Consider the following 15,786-nt stretch of genomic DNA (forward strand, 5'->3'; position numbering starts at 1 on the left):
TGGTGGAAAGTATTGTCACTTCCTGTGCAACAGCAACTGCTGTATTCCTCGTGGTGGCACACGGCACAAAACTGGAACAAAACTTGATAGATCTTTGTGACAAAGAGCCATATGGCGATCACATGTGTCTTTCATCAATGCTCTTTGTTTACTGTGTCGCATTTTTCGTCTTTGTTGGATTGTTGATGCGGCTATTGGCATTTGGGTTACACGTCGCCACGGTTGGCCGTGAAAAAGCAAACAGGACTAGGCTCAATAGAGCCAACCTGTACCGAACTGGACTGCTTGTTGGAAACGGCTTAGGAGGCTGACACCACCAAGGGATCCCATGCACACACTTTTTCTTTCTGCACCGATTACTGCTTGTTTAGAGCACAAAGAGCTCGGACAGCTGGTCAGGGCCACCAGAGCACAGATAGCTGGTTCACACCCCTGTACAGCAGGGTCTCATATCCACAGCGTGTCCTCCTCACTCATGGTAGCAAGCACCTTTTTTTTGTTTTTTAATTCTGTCACTGATCAAAGAACAGTTAATTTCTGTATTTTTACAGTCATTCCACACTGTTCTATGTTGCAATGTTTCACTGTAATTTTACAGTATCTGTCTGGAAACTTTGCTGCCAGTGCTTTTATGTTTTTTTTTGTTTGTTTGTTTTTTAACAGTTTTTATTTTTACCGTGAAGTCCTGTTTTTTTTACATTTGTTTCATGTAGTTCTGTGTTTTTACTTAGTTTGACTGTAACTTTTTTAGATAATTTTAACTTTTAGATTTTTTGTTTGTTTTACAGTGAACTGCAACCATGAGTGAGGAGGGTACAGGGTGCAGCTTTAGGCTGTTATTGGCATACTACCTAAACAAAAAAAACATCCAGGATGTTACTTTACAGATAATCTCTGTAAATTTACAGTTTTGTATACTTTTTAAAAAAAAAAAGCAGAAATAATTCTTTAAAATCAAGGGTTAGGAGCTGTACAATTAGTTGTTTTTCCAGTGTAAAATGACTGAAAATAACTGTAAATCTACTAGTATTTTGTTGTTTCATAATAAAACAGGAAAAATCTGTTAAAAATTACAGATAATTTCCGGTAAAGTTGCATTTTTTAAACAGTGTAGGGTAGGTTGCTCTCCATGTACAGGAGTCTGTTTAACAGCTAACAGGATACAGAGACAAGATACAACTGCACATTCACATGAAGAGAAATACACAGGTGATCATAGTTATTATAGCGAGTAAACCACAACAACCACTTCTCATGCATTTATTATTGCAGGGGGACAAAATCTGCTTCAGATATACCCCCCACAGACTTTTCATGTGGTAAAAACTGAGAAACCATACTGCAGAGAGATCAAGTTAAACCTTGATCCTTCCCTAGTTAAACAACCATGGGGCGATCCGTCGTTTCACTCAACAATAACTTCCATCCTATGCAAACAATAACCCTTAGCTTAACTGGTTTCTGAAAGGCGGAGTTAGAGGATCCTGAACAATCTCCTGTTTGAGATTACAGGATCCGCATGTGTGACAATAGACACCTCAGTGAGTGTGATCAGTGTCAGCAGGTCAGACCCAGACAGAGAGCAGGTAGAGGTAACCAAACCTCCCAGATGGTTGACCTCTTCTAGGAGCAGCCACTGAGAGTTAACCTAGCTTAGCACTACCTGTTATCAGCTTCAGGATGGGGCGCAGGTTTGGCTTCAAGAAGCGGATTCTGCTGGTCGTGGGGACATTTCTGGGTCTGCTGATTCTCTGGTCCTCCCTGTCAACCAAGCCCATTGAGGAAAACCCAATGAAAAAACAGGTGAGTTAACTACAGCTAACCATGTAACCCACAGGGGGTTAACTGTTGTCAGAGCTGTCAGTGTTCTGTTAGGACTGTTTCTGAACTCTGGACAAACAGCCAACAGCAACTAGAGAGGCTACAGAGACAACAGACACAGAGGATACAGAGACAACAGACACAGAGGATACAGAGACTACAGAGACTAAAGAGACTACAGGGGAGATGACAAAGCTACATAAAGGGTCTGATCTACTAAGATCCCAAATAACAGTCAATTGCACGTACTGTTAGCGGGCGTGTTTAGGGTGATCTACTAGGACTGTGTGTGCAACTGATAACAGGTGCAAATCGGCCTATATATATATGAGGATTTAGCGCGCTATTCAGCCTGTCTCATTGAGAGATTGGGAGAGCAGAGTGGTTGTGAACGAAAAGATTTGAAGACATGGAGGAATCAGACAAATGAGTTACAAGCTATTGCACAAGAGGTGAGATCTGAGTCCAATGTGGTGCGTGCCCTCCTCCATGACACATGTGGCAGCTGGTCAGTGCTGCGTCTGGGCTGACCGTCAGTGCCCTAGCAACAGTCTGTACCTCATTCAGTGGCAGTTGCCCTTCAACTGAGCTGTCTATGAATGAAGATGAAAGAGAGAGCATAGGAGATGAACGTTTATGATGGATGCTGCGTGAAAACACAAAGCTAGCTAGCTATTTAGATAGATAGATAGATAGATAGATAGATAGATAGATAGATAGATAGATAGATAGATAGATAGATAGATAGATAGATAGATAGATAGATAGATTCGCTGACAGTTAACTCTGGTTTAAACTTTTGGCTTGAATTGACTCCATTGCATACAGCGAAAGACTGCGTACCTGCTTTCCAACAGGAGCCAAAGCACTTACACTGACCTGCACCTCTTCAGATGCAACCATGTGTCATATTGACACAAAGGCCTGGTGATTCATCCAGTGGGAGGCATCACATTGTCCTTTTTAATAACACTTCTGGAACCACTGCACATTAAATGTACACTTTCTCTCTCTGACACCTCCACTTTAGTCTCCATTTTGACCTCTGCTGTATGATCAACATGACTGTAGGGGAAATCACTGCATTGGCTCAAAAACACTTAAAAAACCATTATCTGTTAGCACAGTTAATCACTGCATCCACAAATGCAGGTCCAAACTATTCCATGCAGATAGGAAACCAGATATTAACACAATCCAGAGGTGATGGAGACTTCTTTGGAGCACTCTTAACAACATTTCGCTCTCAGACTCCAGAAACTGGTCTTGTGGTTCACAAATATTCACAGAGTGGTTTGCAAAGAAGAGCTGATTACACATGATAAGAAACATGTTCCTGTACCAACTGTCTGAAACATGCTGCTGGTTAATCCCTCCTCTCTATCCTTCCTATGTCTCACAGGAGGATGCTGCCTTGCCCAGAGCAGACCCTGCAGACCTCTTCAAGCCTGTCGTGCCCTGGCCCAACGTGGAGGGAGTGGAGGTCGACCTGCGCGCCATCAGACTCAAACATAGTGAGCCTCAATCCTTAACAACCTTAATTGACTGTAAACACTTTGAACACTTGACTCAGACCAGTTCTTTGTGTGCAACAGTTTGATTTCTGGTTTTCTCTCCATTAGAGCCCAATGAGCCTGAGAAACCAAATCAGCAGCTCAACCAGAAGCAGGTGATCCAGCAGCAGTATGTGACATTCAAAGCCCACACTCACAACTACACCAGCCCTGTTCTGAAGAAAGGCATTCTGGGAAACTTTGAGCTTAAAGAACCAGAGCCTCCAGGCGTCTCTGGTGGTCCTGGAGAGGGGGCTAAACCCTTTGTTCTGGGTCCAGAGTACAAAGATGCCGTGCAGGCCTCCATCAAAGAGTTTGGCTTCAACATGGTGGCCAGTGACATGATCTCTCTGGACAGAAGCATCAGTGACATCCGCCATGAAGAGTGAGTCAGACTGTTTACGATAAGATGCTCCTTTGTTTGTTCCACAGTAGTAAGATTTACAGAGTGGGAAGCCCAGGGCTCAGCTGACCTTCTTCATCAGTCTGTTCAGTCTTGCTCTCCTTTGGTTGTTTCTTCTTAGCTTGCACTGCAGCACCAGCACATCATTTTCATCTCCTCCCCCTCACCTTGCAGGAAACATTGGGCCTAGCACCGGTTAGCATCGACATGCTACAGGCTGCTAACAGCTGATCTGATCTCAGTGTGTAAACAAAGTGACCATGGTTAGACGTAGAATTTCTGGACACATACTGGAACATAAATGGTGAAAATGTAAACAGTTTGGTGTTCATGGTCAACAAATGAGACATAAAAACTAATTACAAGCTCCAAATGGAAAAATGACTAAAATGACCTGGATCAATGAGAATCTACATGGACTGACCATAAGTGGTGTCAAATGTTTGTTGCACACTGCTCTTGTCAAACTCCAGAACTGACAATGGAAAAAGTAGGTCCTGGGAATAGAGAACAAAACAGCAAGAGTCGTTATAAACAGATGATAGGTGTTATTCAGTTTCAGTCAAACATAAGTTAGATCTTTTTCTGCTCCTCCATGACCATGTCACTGTGAAGAAACACAAGGACATCTCTTTCTTTGATCATCAGAGGCAAGGCAAGGCAAGTTTATTTATATAACACATTTCAGCAAGGTAATTCAAAGTACCTCTTAGTGCCTCCCTGTAACTAAGTACTTCTTATCTGGTTTTTGAGATGTCTGAGAACAGAGAACATTTTTACCAAAGGCATTCAGATAGAAAAGGTATCTCGAGCTAAGGGGTACCTGTAAAGAGGCTGCGTCATTAACAAAGTTCAAATTAATCAATTAATCTTTATCTATTAACAAATCAGAGAAAAAAATTTCAGGACATTTTCTAAAAACATGAACAAATCTGGACTTGTTAAATTTTCATTTTTAACAGAGTCCCCACATGAAGACCAGATACAGTCTTATCTCATCTTAACCCATCATGAGTAGAGCACTTTGCAGCATTTGTCAGGTTACAACATTTAGATGGTTACAGCATCGCAGAAAAGTTTCCTACAACTTGACCTTTAGATTTCCCAGACCACAGTCCAAACCAGGCAGCGTCTGATTTATGGAGGCTTCACCTTACATCTTCAAACTTCATGGATCTGCTGTTCACATTTAGTCAAGAGTAATCCCTTTGTAAACAACACGAACACCTCCTCCTTTGTGTGTGTTGGACATATCCTGGAGCCAACATACACAGGGCGAAGGTGTCTGGCATACTCTGTTCCACCTCTTAGCTATTTATTGTACTTTGTAGGTAGGTTTTTAGGTACTTTGTGACCTCTGCTGTGCTCATTAATCAACCTCACGTTAATCAAACCACTGGATCCACCACACATTACACCGACCATCACATACACTTTTTGTTAACCCAACAAGACCTTCAACACTGACTATCTTTCATATCACTGGGGAGGAGATGTGTATACAAGAGTAGAGCTGTACCATCATCTTCTACCATAACATCACATGTATTTGTGAGAAAGACAGTAACATTCACCCGTATGATTGTGTCTCACCTGTACAGGTGCAAATACTGGCACTATGATGACCGACTGCTGACCTCCAGTGTGGTGATCGTGTTCCATAATGAAGGCTGGTCAACGCTGATGAGGACCGTCCACAGTGTGATCAAAAGAACCCCCAGGAGATACCTGGCTGAGGTCGTCATGATTGACGACTTCAGCAACAAAGGTCAGAGTTCACCAACGAAACGCAGGAGGTACAATGACCTGTGTCTGAGATGTATAATCTAGCAACGCCAACACTAACCTGAAACATTAACCAACAACATCAACATTAACCAACAATACTGAGACTAACCAACATCAAATTTAACTAGAAACATCATCATCAACATCAACAATTACAATAACCAGCAGCATTGAATTTATCATGCAACATCAAACTTGTGTAGCAACATCGATTGACCAGCAACATCACCATTGAAAGAAAGTTTTTACAGTACGAGATGGGGTGGTCATTGTTAGCATAGATGCTGGAAGCATGTTCGGATTTGAAAGATTTTCCTTTCTATTTCTGGCTGCTTGTGTTTCTATTCGAGAACATTATAGGTCACCGTCCATTTTTACAACACAGAACTGCAAAGTGAGGTGTGATAACCAGGGACTGAGCTGCCCTCAGTGTGTCCACTCCACAAGGCCCACCCCCCATTCAGTCTCTTTGATTCTTAATATATATATATATATATATATATATATATATATATATATATATATATATATATATATATATATATATATATATATATAGTGTGTGTGTGTGTGTGTGTTTGTTTGTGTGTAGTCCACCTGAAGGAGCGTCTGGAGGACTACATCAAACAGTGGAACGGTCTGGTGAAACTTTTCAGGAATGAGAAGAGAGAAGGACTGATCCAGGCCAGGAGCATTGGAGCTAAGAAGGCCACTAAAGGACAGGTACCTGATGATGTCACATACTGATACACACACACACCAACAGATGGTACTATTCCAACAGTACTATGTCTGTGGCTTTGTTTTTGAGCCATCTTGCTGTTAATCAGAGTGATGAAACAGGAGGGACTCTGGATGCTGATGCAGATGTTTTATCCCCTGAGATGCTGGGGCTGAAGTTGGTTTCTGTGTTTCTGAATCTGTTTTTTCCACCTGAACCAGTAGATTCAGGTGTTTAAGACTGTTAATGACAGCAACCATTACACACATGTCAGGTATTTTTGTTTGTTTGTTTGTTTCTCCAGGTGCTGATCTACCTGGATGCTCACTGTGAGGTTGGAACCAACTGGTACGCTCCTCTGATTGCTCCAATATCAAAAGACAGGTAACACACACACACACACACACAAGCACAAATGAATGAATCGATACATTCCAGTTTAACTCAACCTTCTGTGGGTTGTGGTGCCCAGTTCAAGTCTCAGTTGTTCCAAACTGGGTTCAGTTGAAACTCCACAGAGAGTGTTCCCTGAGCTCTCCATGGTTATCATAGCCTGTATGCTGTATGATACTTACTCCTGTCAGTCTATCTTAGAATACAGGGAAAATGTATGATACTCTAATTGCAAACAGAGAAACGATATCACAATATTTACACATTTTTAACTTGCCATAAGTTTTTCTGCTTCTTTAGGGGTGAGTTGACACTGGCCGCCTGTATCATGTCCAAACACGCTTCAACACTGCAGTCCAGTTTGTGCTCAGGCAAGGTACACTTCCATGGCTTTGGCACACTTTAGATTGGGCTTCCTGTAAACAGACGCTTCATGACAATGTAGGCGGGCTATGCGTGTGCCTTATGTCTAGTTCATATTGGAGTTGTGTGACAGCAGGCTATACTGGCCAACAGGGTGGGGGTGGGGGCACAAATCGCTGGAATCCTTCTGAGCCAAGTCAAACCCATGAGAGTTCAGCTCAAATCCAAGATTGAGTTTTCTTTCTGTTCTGCATGACCACCATCCCCTTCATTCCCAATGTATCATGAATGCATGGTCTCCACCCCACCTCTGTCAGAACGGTGTGTACGGTTCCTTTAGTGGACGTCATCTCTGGCCATGATTACCGCATTGAGAGCCAGGGTGGAGGAGACAAGGACAACTTTGCTAGGGGAGCCTGGGATTGGAGCATGACATGGAAGAGGATCCCTCTGACAGACAGAGAGAAACAACTCAGAAAGACTCGTACTGAGCCATACAGGTACACAAATTTATTTATTTTATTATTAACCTTTATTTAACCAGGAAGGTCCTGTTGAGATTAAGAACCTCTTTTTCAAGGGAGTCCTGGCCAAGAGGCAGCAAAGTTACACAGTAAAATCATGGCGATTTACAATCAAAATTATTATAATGAAAAACAGGTACAATTTGAGGAGACTGTCTCAAGTACTCTCAGTCTGGATTTAAATGCATTTGTAGAAACAAAACAAATGCTCCCTTACTTATGAGGACAGGCACAAGCCACACTTTGCTCATGAACACGATACTACTTACAGTTCTCTGAGGTGTAATGAGATTTGTAAAGCAGGTCAGTGTATCTCTGTGCAGTGACCTTCAGTTTGACTCTGATCAGACTTGTTGATACTTCTTACGATCAGAGGATACTGATAGAATTACCATCAACAACAAGTACAATCTGACTTAATTTCCCTGCAGGTCTCCAGCCATGGCAGGGGGTCTGTTTGCTATAGAGAGAGAGTTCTTCTTTGAGCTGGGTCTGTATGATCCAGGACTGCAGATCTGGGGAGGAGAAAACTTTGAGATATCCTACAAGGTACTCACAGAGAGCAGCAGTATGTACATGAGACAGAGCTTTGTTTTAATATCACACTTTGATCTGTGTGTGTGTGTGTGTGTGTGTGTGTGTGTGTGTGTGTGTGTGTGTGTGTGTGTGTGTGTGTGTGTGTGTGTGTGTGTGTGTGTGTGTGTGTGTAGATCTGGCAGTGTGGTGGTCAGCTGCTCTTTGTGCCCTGCTCTCGGGTCGGTCATATCTACAGAATGCAGGGATGGAAGGGTAACCCCCCTCCTGTAAATGTTGGATCCTCCCCCACTCTGAAGGTAGAGCAGCTCACACCACCAACAACACCTGCAGAGGCCTGTTTAAGGTCAAAGCCAGAGTGTTTCTATTCATGATGCACAGTGGTGGATCCCAGTGGTTCTGGTTGCAGATTCATCTCCAAGATATAAGCACATCTTCTTGTTAAAGCCTGTTCTCCACCATTTAACTTCATTAGAGGTTTAATTACACTTCTTCTCTTCAGGCATCATGATCCTGCATGTGTGTGTGTGTTTGAACAGAACTATGTGCGTGTGGTGGAGGTGTGGTGGGATGAATATAAGGACTACTTTTACGCTAGTTGCCCTGAGACTCTCACGCTGGCTTATGGAGACATCAGTGCGCTCAAACGTTTCAGGTAACACACTTATTGTTTCAGTTATACCCTGTAACCTGTTAATCTAAAGCTAGGGATATTCTCCCACAGTGGGGCCTGAAAACAACAGAGGTGTTAATGCACAGTGACAATCTTTGTTCTTTGGTCAAACAGAGGTCATGGCCCCAAACCCTCACACACTCGTATTCCCTTTTCAGGTACACACATGGTGTGTAAACTTCAGAAGGCCTGTAATGGCAAAAGGTTGACAGCCAGGCCAGCCAGAGTCTGCAGGGTTCCTCTTACATGAGTTTAACAATCAGCTGAGGTCTTTCTAGCACACCCCAGGAATTTACCCACCATAAGGCTGACTGGTTTGATACCATGAGATTTGGGGCACAGTCAGGTTTCTGCTTCAACAGCTACAGAAGTAACAAAGCCATCTTGTTTTAACTATGGTTATTTTTTTTAAGTGCTTAACAAATAAAGTTGGATTGGATTGGATCTTGTTCCTGCCGATTCCAAAGATCCCAGGGAAACCCTGCCCAGAAAGTCTCTTTCTTCTGCCCAGCAGCATCCTTTACCTCCATCTGGTTCCTAGGTAGCCCCTGCTTTGGCAGTTTGCAGCTACACAGGGTACAGTGAATGGGGTGAGGGTCAACCACTCTTATCTCATACCTGGGTTTTCTGCCTCAGGTTCAGGGTGAGTCTTTGCCCCAACTGAAGAGGATTAAGGATCAGGGTCTTGTTATAGTGGAAGGTTAAATGGATCGTAAGGTTGACTGGCATTTTGGTGCAGCATCAGCAGCAATAAGCCTTTGATTTAGTGCCACTATGTCCCAACCTTGAGTCTACAAACACAAGCTGGGGGTGGAGCCTTTTTTATCCAGACAGGAACATTTTCTTTGTTCCTTTGTTTGTAAAGGTACACCTCTGAGTTGACCATTGCCCTGTGGTTTTTAATACATGTAGACAGTGTACAGTCAACAGTTCTGCTCAGGTGGAAGTTGTCTAGAAGAGCTCTAGCTCCAAAGGTGCCAGGTACCTTTTTACAAGGTACAGGTTGGTGGCTGACCATGTTTTTTTACTTGCTGATCAGTCACAACTAAGAAATAAGCAGGACAGGACACCACAGCCCTCCTTTGTTGGGTAACAAGAATGGGCCTTACTGACAGTCATGCTGAAAGGTCTCACATTAGTGTTTCTTTGATACACATTTTACTCCTGCAAAATATTGGCCCATCCTCTTCTTGGGCAACTGTTGGCGATACCATCACCTCCATTTTTAGTTCTGCAGATAATTTAAGGACAATTTGTCCAAGCCATGCTGATATCGGCAGCTCCAGTCTCACCTCAGGGCCTTCTGCACCTGCAACTGGACCTCAGGCTGTTTGTGCTCCCTACACGGACCAGCTGTCTGTGCTGATCTGCACAGACAGGCTGCCTGTTCTCCGTCGCACGGACGAGATCTCTGTGCTGATCTGCATGGACCGGCCCTCTGTGCTCCACAGGGCATGGGCCCATGTATTTAATGATTTTAACAGTGCAAGTAGTGTTTATGCTAACAAATAAGATGTGCTGATGGGTTAGAGTCAGGACAGACACGGCAGCTGGTTGTTGTGGAGCATAAACAGCTGGTCTGTGCCATTTAGAACCCAGAAAGCCTGGACCCTCTGTGCAACATCTCAAAGGACAGCAGTGGCTTATATCCACTGTGTTTCCTCCTCACTCACGGTTACAAAATGCCATACTACTATTATCTGAAGTTACATTTTATAGTTAAGCTAACAAATGATTTTGTGTCAACTACACTGCCAGGACATGAGTTGTCTAAGCACAGTTCTTTCCTTCTTTATCAACTTTAAATTAATGATCTACTTTACTTGGAAATTTTGGAGGCAATTGGTTCCCTAAGTTTTTTTTCATGTTTAGTCAACAAATTACACTTTCAAGTGTAGTGGTGAAGCCAAAACACAGGAAAATAAATAATGCATCAGATTGGGTATTTAGTTGGACACCACACAAAGTCCTACCATATTTGAGGATACCAACAACTCAGCTGTGAACCACATGCTTAATCTGATGGTACAAAATGATAGGCAGCTACTTGTACTGTCTTTCCCTCACTTTAACATAACTTGAAAGTATACAGGATTTAATACTCTCCTTTGACTAAAATCAAGTTTTATATCAACATTTAATCACAGACAACAACTGTGTGTACTGAACTTTTTCCTGTGTGTTGTGTTTTCAGAGAGGAGCATCACTGTAAGAGCTTCAAGTGGTTCATGGAGGAGATCGCTTACGACATCACTCAGCACTTTCCTCTCCCTTCAAAAACTGTGGAGTGGGGAGAGGTAAGAACATGCAATTACACAGAAGCAGAGGATTGCAGAGCGAGGAAGAAACTCACTGAAGAACAGTATAGCATAAGCCACAATAGCTGAAGTGTTAACTTGACAATAGAAGTATCAACCAGGCCAGAGTGTTTGTGTCCACCTGTGTTCATGTTGCTACATTCACCGGGCCGTGTGGTGTCCTGACTCTTTGTAGATTCGAGCCTTTGAGACAAATTACTGTATCGACAGTATGGGACACATTGACGGGGACAGCGTGGAGATCGGACCCTGCCACAGGATGGGGGGCAATCAGGTACTGAACCACAAGGAACTGCTGGTCTTGTTTGGATGAGTCTATATGGAGCTATTATTGGAGCAAAAGTATTTGTGTGTGCGTACATGCATCAAACAATACAGATCCATAAATACTCTATATGAGTCAATCCACAAATATATGAGCATATTTGCAAATAAAGTCATTTTTACAAGACCTGAAAATGCAAACAAATGATTAGTTATAACTAAGGTGAGACTGGATGGTGAAAGGGGAGGAGTCTGACAGGGAAGGGCTCGGCCGATCAGTACATTTACATGCAGCTTCAGAAATCAGACTATGGGCTTAGTCAGCGTGAGATAGGGCTATTAAGATACATGTAAACAGCTTAGTCAGGCTGTGATCGGACTGACCATTGAGCTGGGGTTGGTTTCAGCAGGTTTTGGTGCGCATGGACCCTCATTCGGAAGTGGTAGTAGATGACCATGATAAATGGGGTTGCTGTGGTCGTACAGTCTGTGGCTCCAACACAACAAAGGGCTAACACTATGACACATACTTACATACATACAATCATCCATACATATAGTCATACAATCATAGAAACATAAAGACTTACACCTGCATCCCTTTCCGCCACTGTAGTTAATGTGTTGCGTTATCTTTAGGTGAAGCAAAGCTAGTTCCATATACTTGCAGCTTTGCCTACCAAACAAGGACACAGCGCCACCTGTTGAAGCAGAGTAAGACGTTCTCAGCCAGAAGTCAGATTCTTTTTTCTGCATGTACATGTAGACAGATCCCAGACTAGATCCCCTAACGTGACTTTCCCATGCAGCTATGACCTCAGTCGGGTTGTTGTGAACATACTAACTGTAGACTGAGCCCCCAGCTAAAATTCATCTTTCTGTTTATGCTATGCTTATGATACTTATCCTGTGTCTGTGTGTATGTCTCTTTCTTTGTGTGTATGTGGGTTTGTGTGTGTGTAGCTGTTCAAGTATAATCAAGCCAACCAGTTGGTGCAACACAGTCAGTGTCTAATCCCAAAAGGTAACTCAGCAGTCATCATCGCTAGCTGTGGCCGGAACAAATACACTGAGTGGAAGTACTTTAAGGTATATCACACATGCACACACACACACACACACACACACACACACACACACACACACACACACACACACAACACGCACGCACACACACACACACACACGCACGCACACACAAAATAACTCCTCTGTTTTTTGCCCTTTCTGTTTAGGACCTGCATCGGTTCACTCATGTACAAACAGGTAAAAATTAAATAACTCTTTATCATGGTGAGGCGCCAGCGATGTCAGTGCCATCTGTTGAAAGTGTTGATTTACTGAAGAGGATTTACTGAGGATTGCTGAACACGTACCATTGAGACAAACTAGCATTGGTTGATTCATAAAGCAAACGAAAGGTTCACACTTCATAGCCTCACACAGTTAGAGTGAAACATTTACTGTCCACTGAGAGCTGATAGTAACTACACTGCAAGAGTTTTTCCCTCCAGCTTTTCAGAGATCAAAGCAACAGTTCACCTCCTGATGAGCCAAAAACAACACATCTGTACATACAGGCTGTTGATAAAACGCTGAAATTACTGTAATAACAATCAGGAGTTAAATCAGCCTGCGACAGTCTGAAGATTAATCCCTGCTCATACCAGCTGGGACATTAAATGATGATACTTGTATAACACCTGTCATGAACTCTTTATGGGTGTGGTTTTGTTTGAATATCATAGAGCAGTTTGAGTTGTGAGCCTGACCTTAAAGAGCAGATAGTTTGTTTTGTGACATTTTATTTTTATTTCTAGTGCTCGGCTGCATTCCATTATTAGTGAATTCCTCCCTGAGACATCCTGCAGTGACCACTAGATGGCAGCTAAGCTCATCTTTGTTATTATGTGCTTGTGCAGCACATAAAAGGGAGATGCCCAAGCGGCAACCTCTGGTCTAAGAATATGAAACAATACGGAAGTGCTAAAATCTGCTGTTTCTCGAGTGTTCGCTTGAGGCTGGCTCCGAAAGTACCAGAAGTCACATACACACCAAGCCAAAAAAGTCATTTTCTAAGCATAATTAAACCTTTTTACAGCCTGGTACAAAAAACGTCTCCTGTCTGAGTCGTTATTTTTACTATCGGCACACACTGTACAGGGGGTGAATTTTTTTTCTAACGCGGCCGTTCAGAGGATGTTAAGATCGCGAGTTCCCCCAATAAGAGGCACAGCTGAGGGTCACATGACCAGCAGGCACCCAATGGCTGTACGCGAAGCCCCTGCCACTACCATTATGGCCGCTTTAGCCGATGTGCCTCATTTTCCATTTCAGAAACAGACAGGTGACATCAGCAAGACTACGTCCATGTTTTATACAATCTATGGAGATGCCACATAGCTTTGTTCTCAAAGATGCTATGAGGAGGATCTGTTTTAATTGCTCTTCCTTGCCACCTTGTGGCCCAGAGTCTCTGCACACTGTCATAAATTTCTTTTGGTGAGGCGTGTGTTTGTTTTGGAATAAAATGGAGATCGGATCAAAACAAACTTTCTTTGTTCAAGTCAACTTTTTACCGGATAGAAGGTGCTGAGGTAAGGTATTTATCAGTAGAGTTACATAGCGATAAGGTTTGAACTGTGACATTAAGTAAACGTTGTAGTAGCCGGCTATATGGAGTGCTGTCCGCAGCCCAGTGCCCAGAGGTAGCTGTAGGCTAACGTGACAACAAGTAAACGCTGTCAGTTTGTAAGTAGCTTGGTAGCTGTCTATATTTAGCACAGCTGGCAGCCCAGTGCTCTAAGACATATCTGTAATGTGTAACGTTAGTGAATCCTGGTTATGCCCTGCCAGTCATCCACCAAGCACTTTCTAGGAGCTCAGCATCAAAAGGGAAGCTATCACAAAAAGCTGACGGATGATATTTTTACAGTGTGAATCACCGCAGACCTGGTCAATGGGAAGCAACTGGCCGTTAGCCGATAACTGACAGTTTCAGAGCACAGTGGTGAAGCAGTGCAGCATGATAAGGTTAAAAGTCAAGATCATTTGCATTAATTTAATTCTTAACTGAAAAATCTAGCGACCCATTGCTCTCCATGTCAACTTGATTTAAAAACAGTCTTCAAATACAAAACAATGGAACTGTGGTCATGTTATTAAAATGGAAAAAGATGTGCGTAAAGATGCTGTGAGGAGGATCTGTTTTAATGGGACTGTCTTGCCACCTTCTGACCCTGAGTGTCAAGCACACAGTCGCAAAGATGTGACTTTAAACCAGGCGTGTGTTTGTTTTGGAACAAGTTTTCTTTGTTCCACCATATACAGCACAGCAAGGAAAGGTATTCATCAGTACAGTTATGTAGTGCTGTTGTTTAAAACATGACAACAAGCAAACGTTGTAAGTTTGTACCATATGTCAGAAGCCAGCTGTACATAGCGCTACTAGCAGCTTGGAGCTACAGTGTGTCAGTAGGCTAACGTGACAACAAGCAAACTGTCAGTTCATACAGTGAGAGTAAAATTAGTTAAAAAGTGTAGTGTTGATCTATTATAGAGTGTCTGTGAAGCTGTGTTTATTTTGTGGGCTCGGTGTGTAGTTGTGTTGTCCTGTTGTAATGCAGCTATGTGTTGGTGTTTCTTTCAGGGAAGTGTCTGGACCGCTCTGAGCTGCTCCACACAGTGTTTATCTCAGACTGTGACACCAGTAAAACCAGTCAGAGGTGGGAGATGAACAACATCATGGCTGTGTGACCGTCTTTGGGACTCAAAGCTGGAGGCCGTTTGTAAAACACACCTGTCAGGGTGTGATCCTACACACACACACACACACACACACAAACACACACACACTCACACACACACACACTTGGGACTTACTGATTTTTTTGAACTTATGCATGATAAAATGTATTTTCCTTTCTTGAAGCAGTTATTTATTAACTTAAAATATACAACTATATACAAAATTTTAACAATGTTTTTTGAATAAAGAAAATTAAATGATAAATTTCTCCCTTCTTCTTTTGAGTGTTGAATAAAATCTTGTAAAACATCTGGCTCCCTCAGTAGGATGGGTGTATCACCCTCTGAGAATTCTCCCTGGGCAGCTTTGGTTGTTTATATTAATGTCAATTATGGCCTAGTCAGGGGAAAGACTCTAAATAAGATCACTGTTAAAAATAACTTTTACACTCCAGGTCTGGATGCGGCATTCCCCCAGTGGAACACCTTATTTCCAATGTCCCAACAATCTGCTTCAAAACTCTGTATTGGAAACAGATGGGTGACATCACAAATACCAAATCTACATGTTATACAGACTATGACTCAGATCCAAGCCATTTTTAATGCTGAAAAGGTTTGTTTTTTTGGCTTGATGGCAATGTGGTTTCTGGGTCTATTTGCAGCCTGCCTCAAGCAGAGTCT

At 42.7% G+C, this 15,786-nt stretch overlaps 1 protein-coding gene across 1 annotated transcript; it reads left to right on the plus strand.

Annotated features, from left to right (window-relative positions):
* Positions 1 to 1,680: 1,680 nt before the first annotated feature.
* LOC141810793 (N-acetylgalactosaminyltransferase 7-like) lies at positions 1,681 to 15,171 on the plus strand. Its single transcript, XM_074698613.1, has 15 exons — positions 1,681 to 1,803; positions 3,224 to 3,335; positions 3,444 to 3,759; positions 5,379 to 5,545; positions 6,158 to 6,288; positions 6,591 to 6,670; positions 7,360 to 7,542; positions 7,998 to 8,115; positions 8,277 to 8,399; positions 8,640 to 8,755; positions 10,968 to 11,070; positions 11,267 to 11,365; positions 12,319 to 12,444; positions 12,591 to 12,621; positions 15,005 to 15,171. The coding sequence occupies exons 1-15, from the start codon at positions 1,681 to 1,683 to the stop codon at positions 15,109 to 15,111; spliced, it is 1,935 nt and encodes a 644-aa protein (XP_074554714.1). The 3' UTR covers positions 15,112 to 15,171.
* The last annotated feature ends 615 nt before the right edge of the window (positions 15,172 to 15,786 follow it).

This window comes from Halichoeres trimaculatus, unplaced genomic scaffold, assembly GCF_033239565.1.
Source record: "Halichoeres trimaculatus isolate MK-OKI-2021-1 unplaced genomic scaffold, fHalTri1.1 fHalTri1_scaffold_2, whole genome shotgun sequence".
NCBI classification, from domain to species: Eukaryota; Metazoa; Chordata; class Actinopteri; order Labriformes; family Labridae; genus Halichoeres; species Halichoeres trimaculatus.

Bases quoted from the DNA above. Each gene is read 5' to 3' on its own strand.
- LOC141810793 (XM_074698613.1), top strand. From the start codon at position 1,681: ATGGGGCGCAGGTTTGGCTTCAAGAAGCGGATTCTGCTGGTCGTGGGG. The intron at 6,289-6,590 runs GTACCTGATGAT...TTGTTTCTCCAG, and splicing joins AGAAGGCCACTAAAGGACAG to GTGCTGATCTACCTGGATGC. The intron at 8,756-10,967 runs GTAACACACTTA...TTGTGTTTTCAG, and splicing joins AGTGCGCTCAAACGTTTCAG to AGAGGAGCATCACTGTAAGA.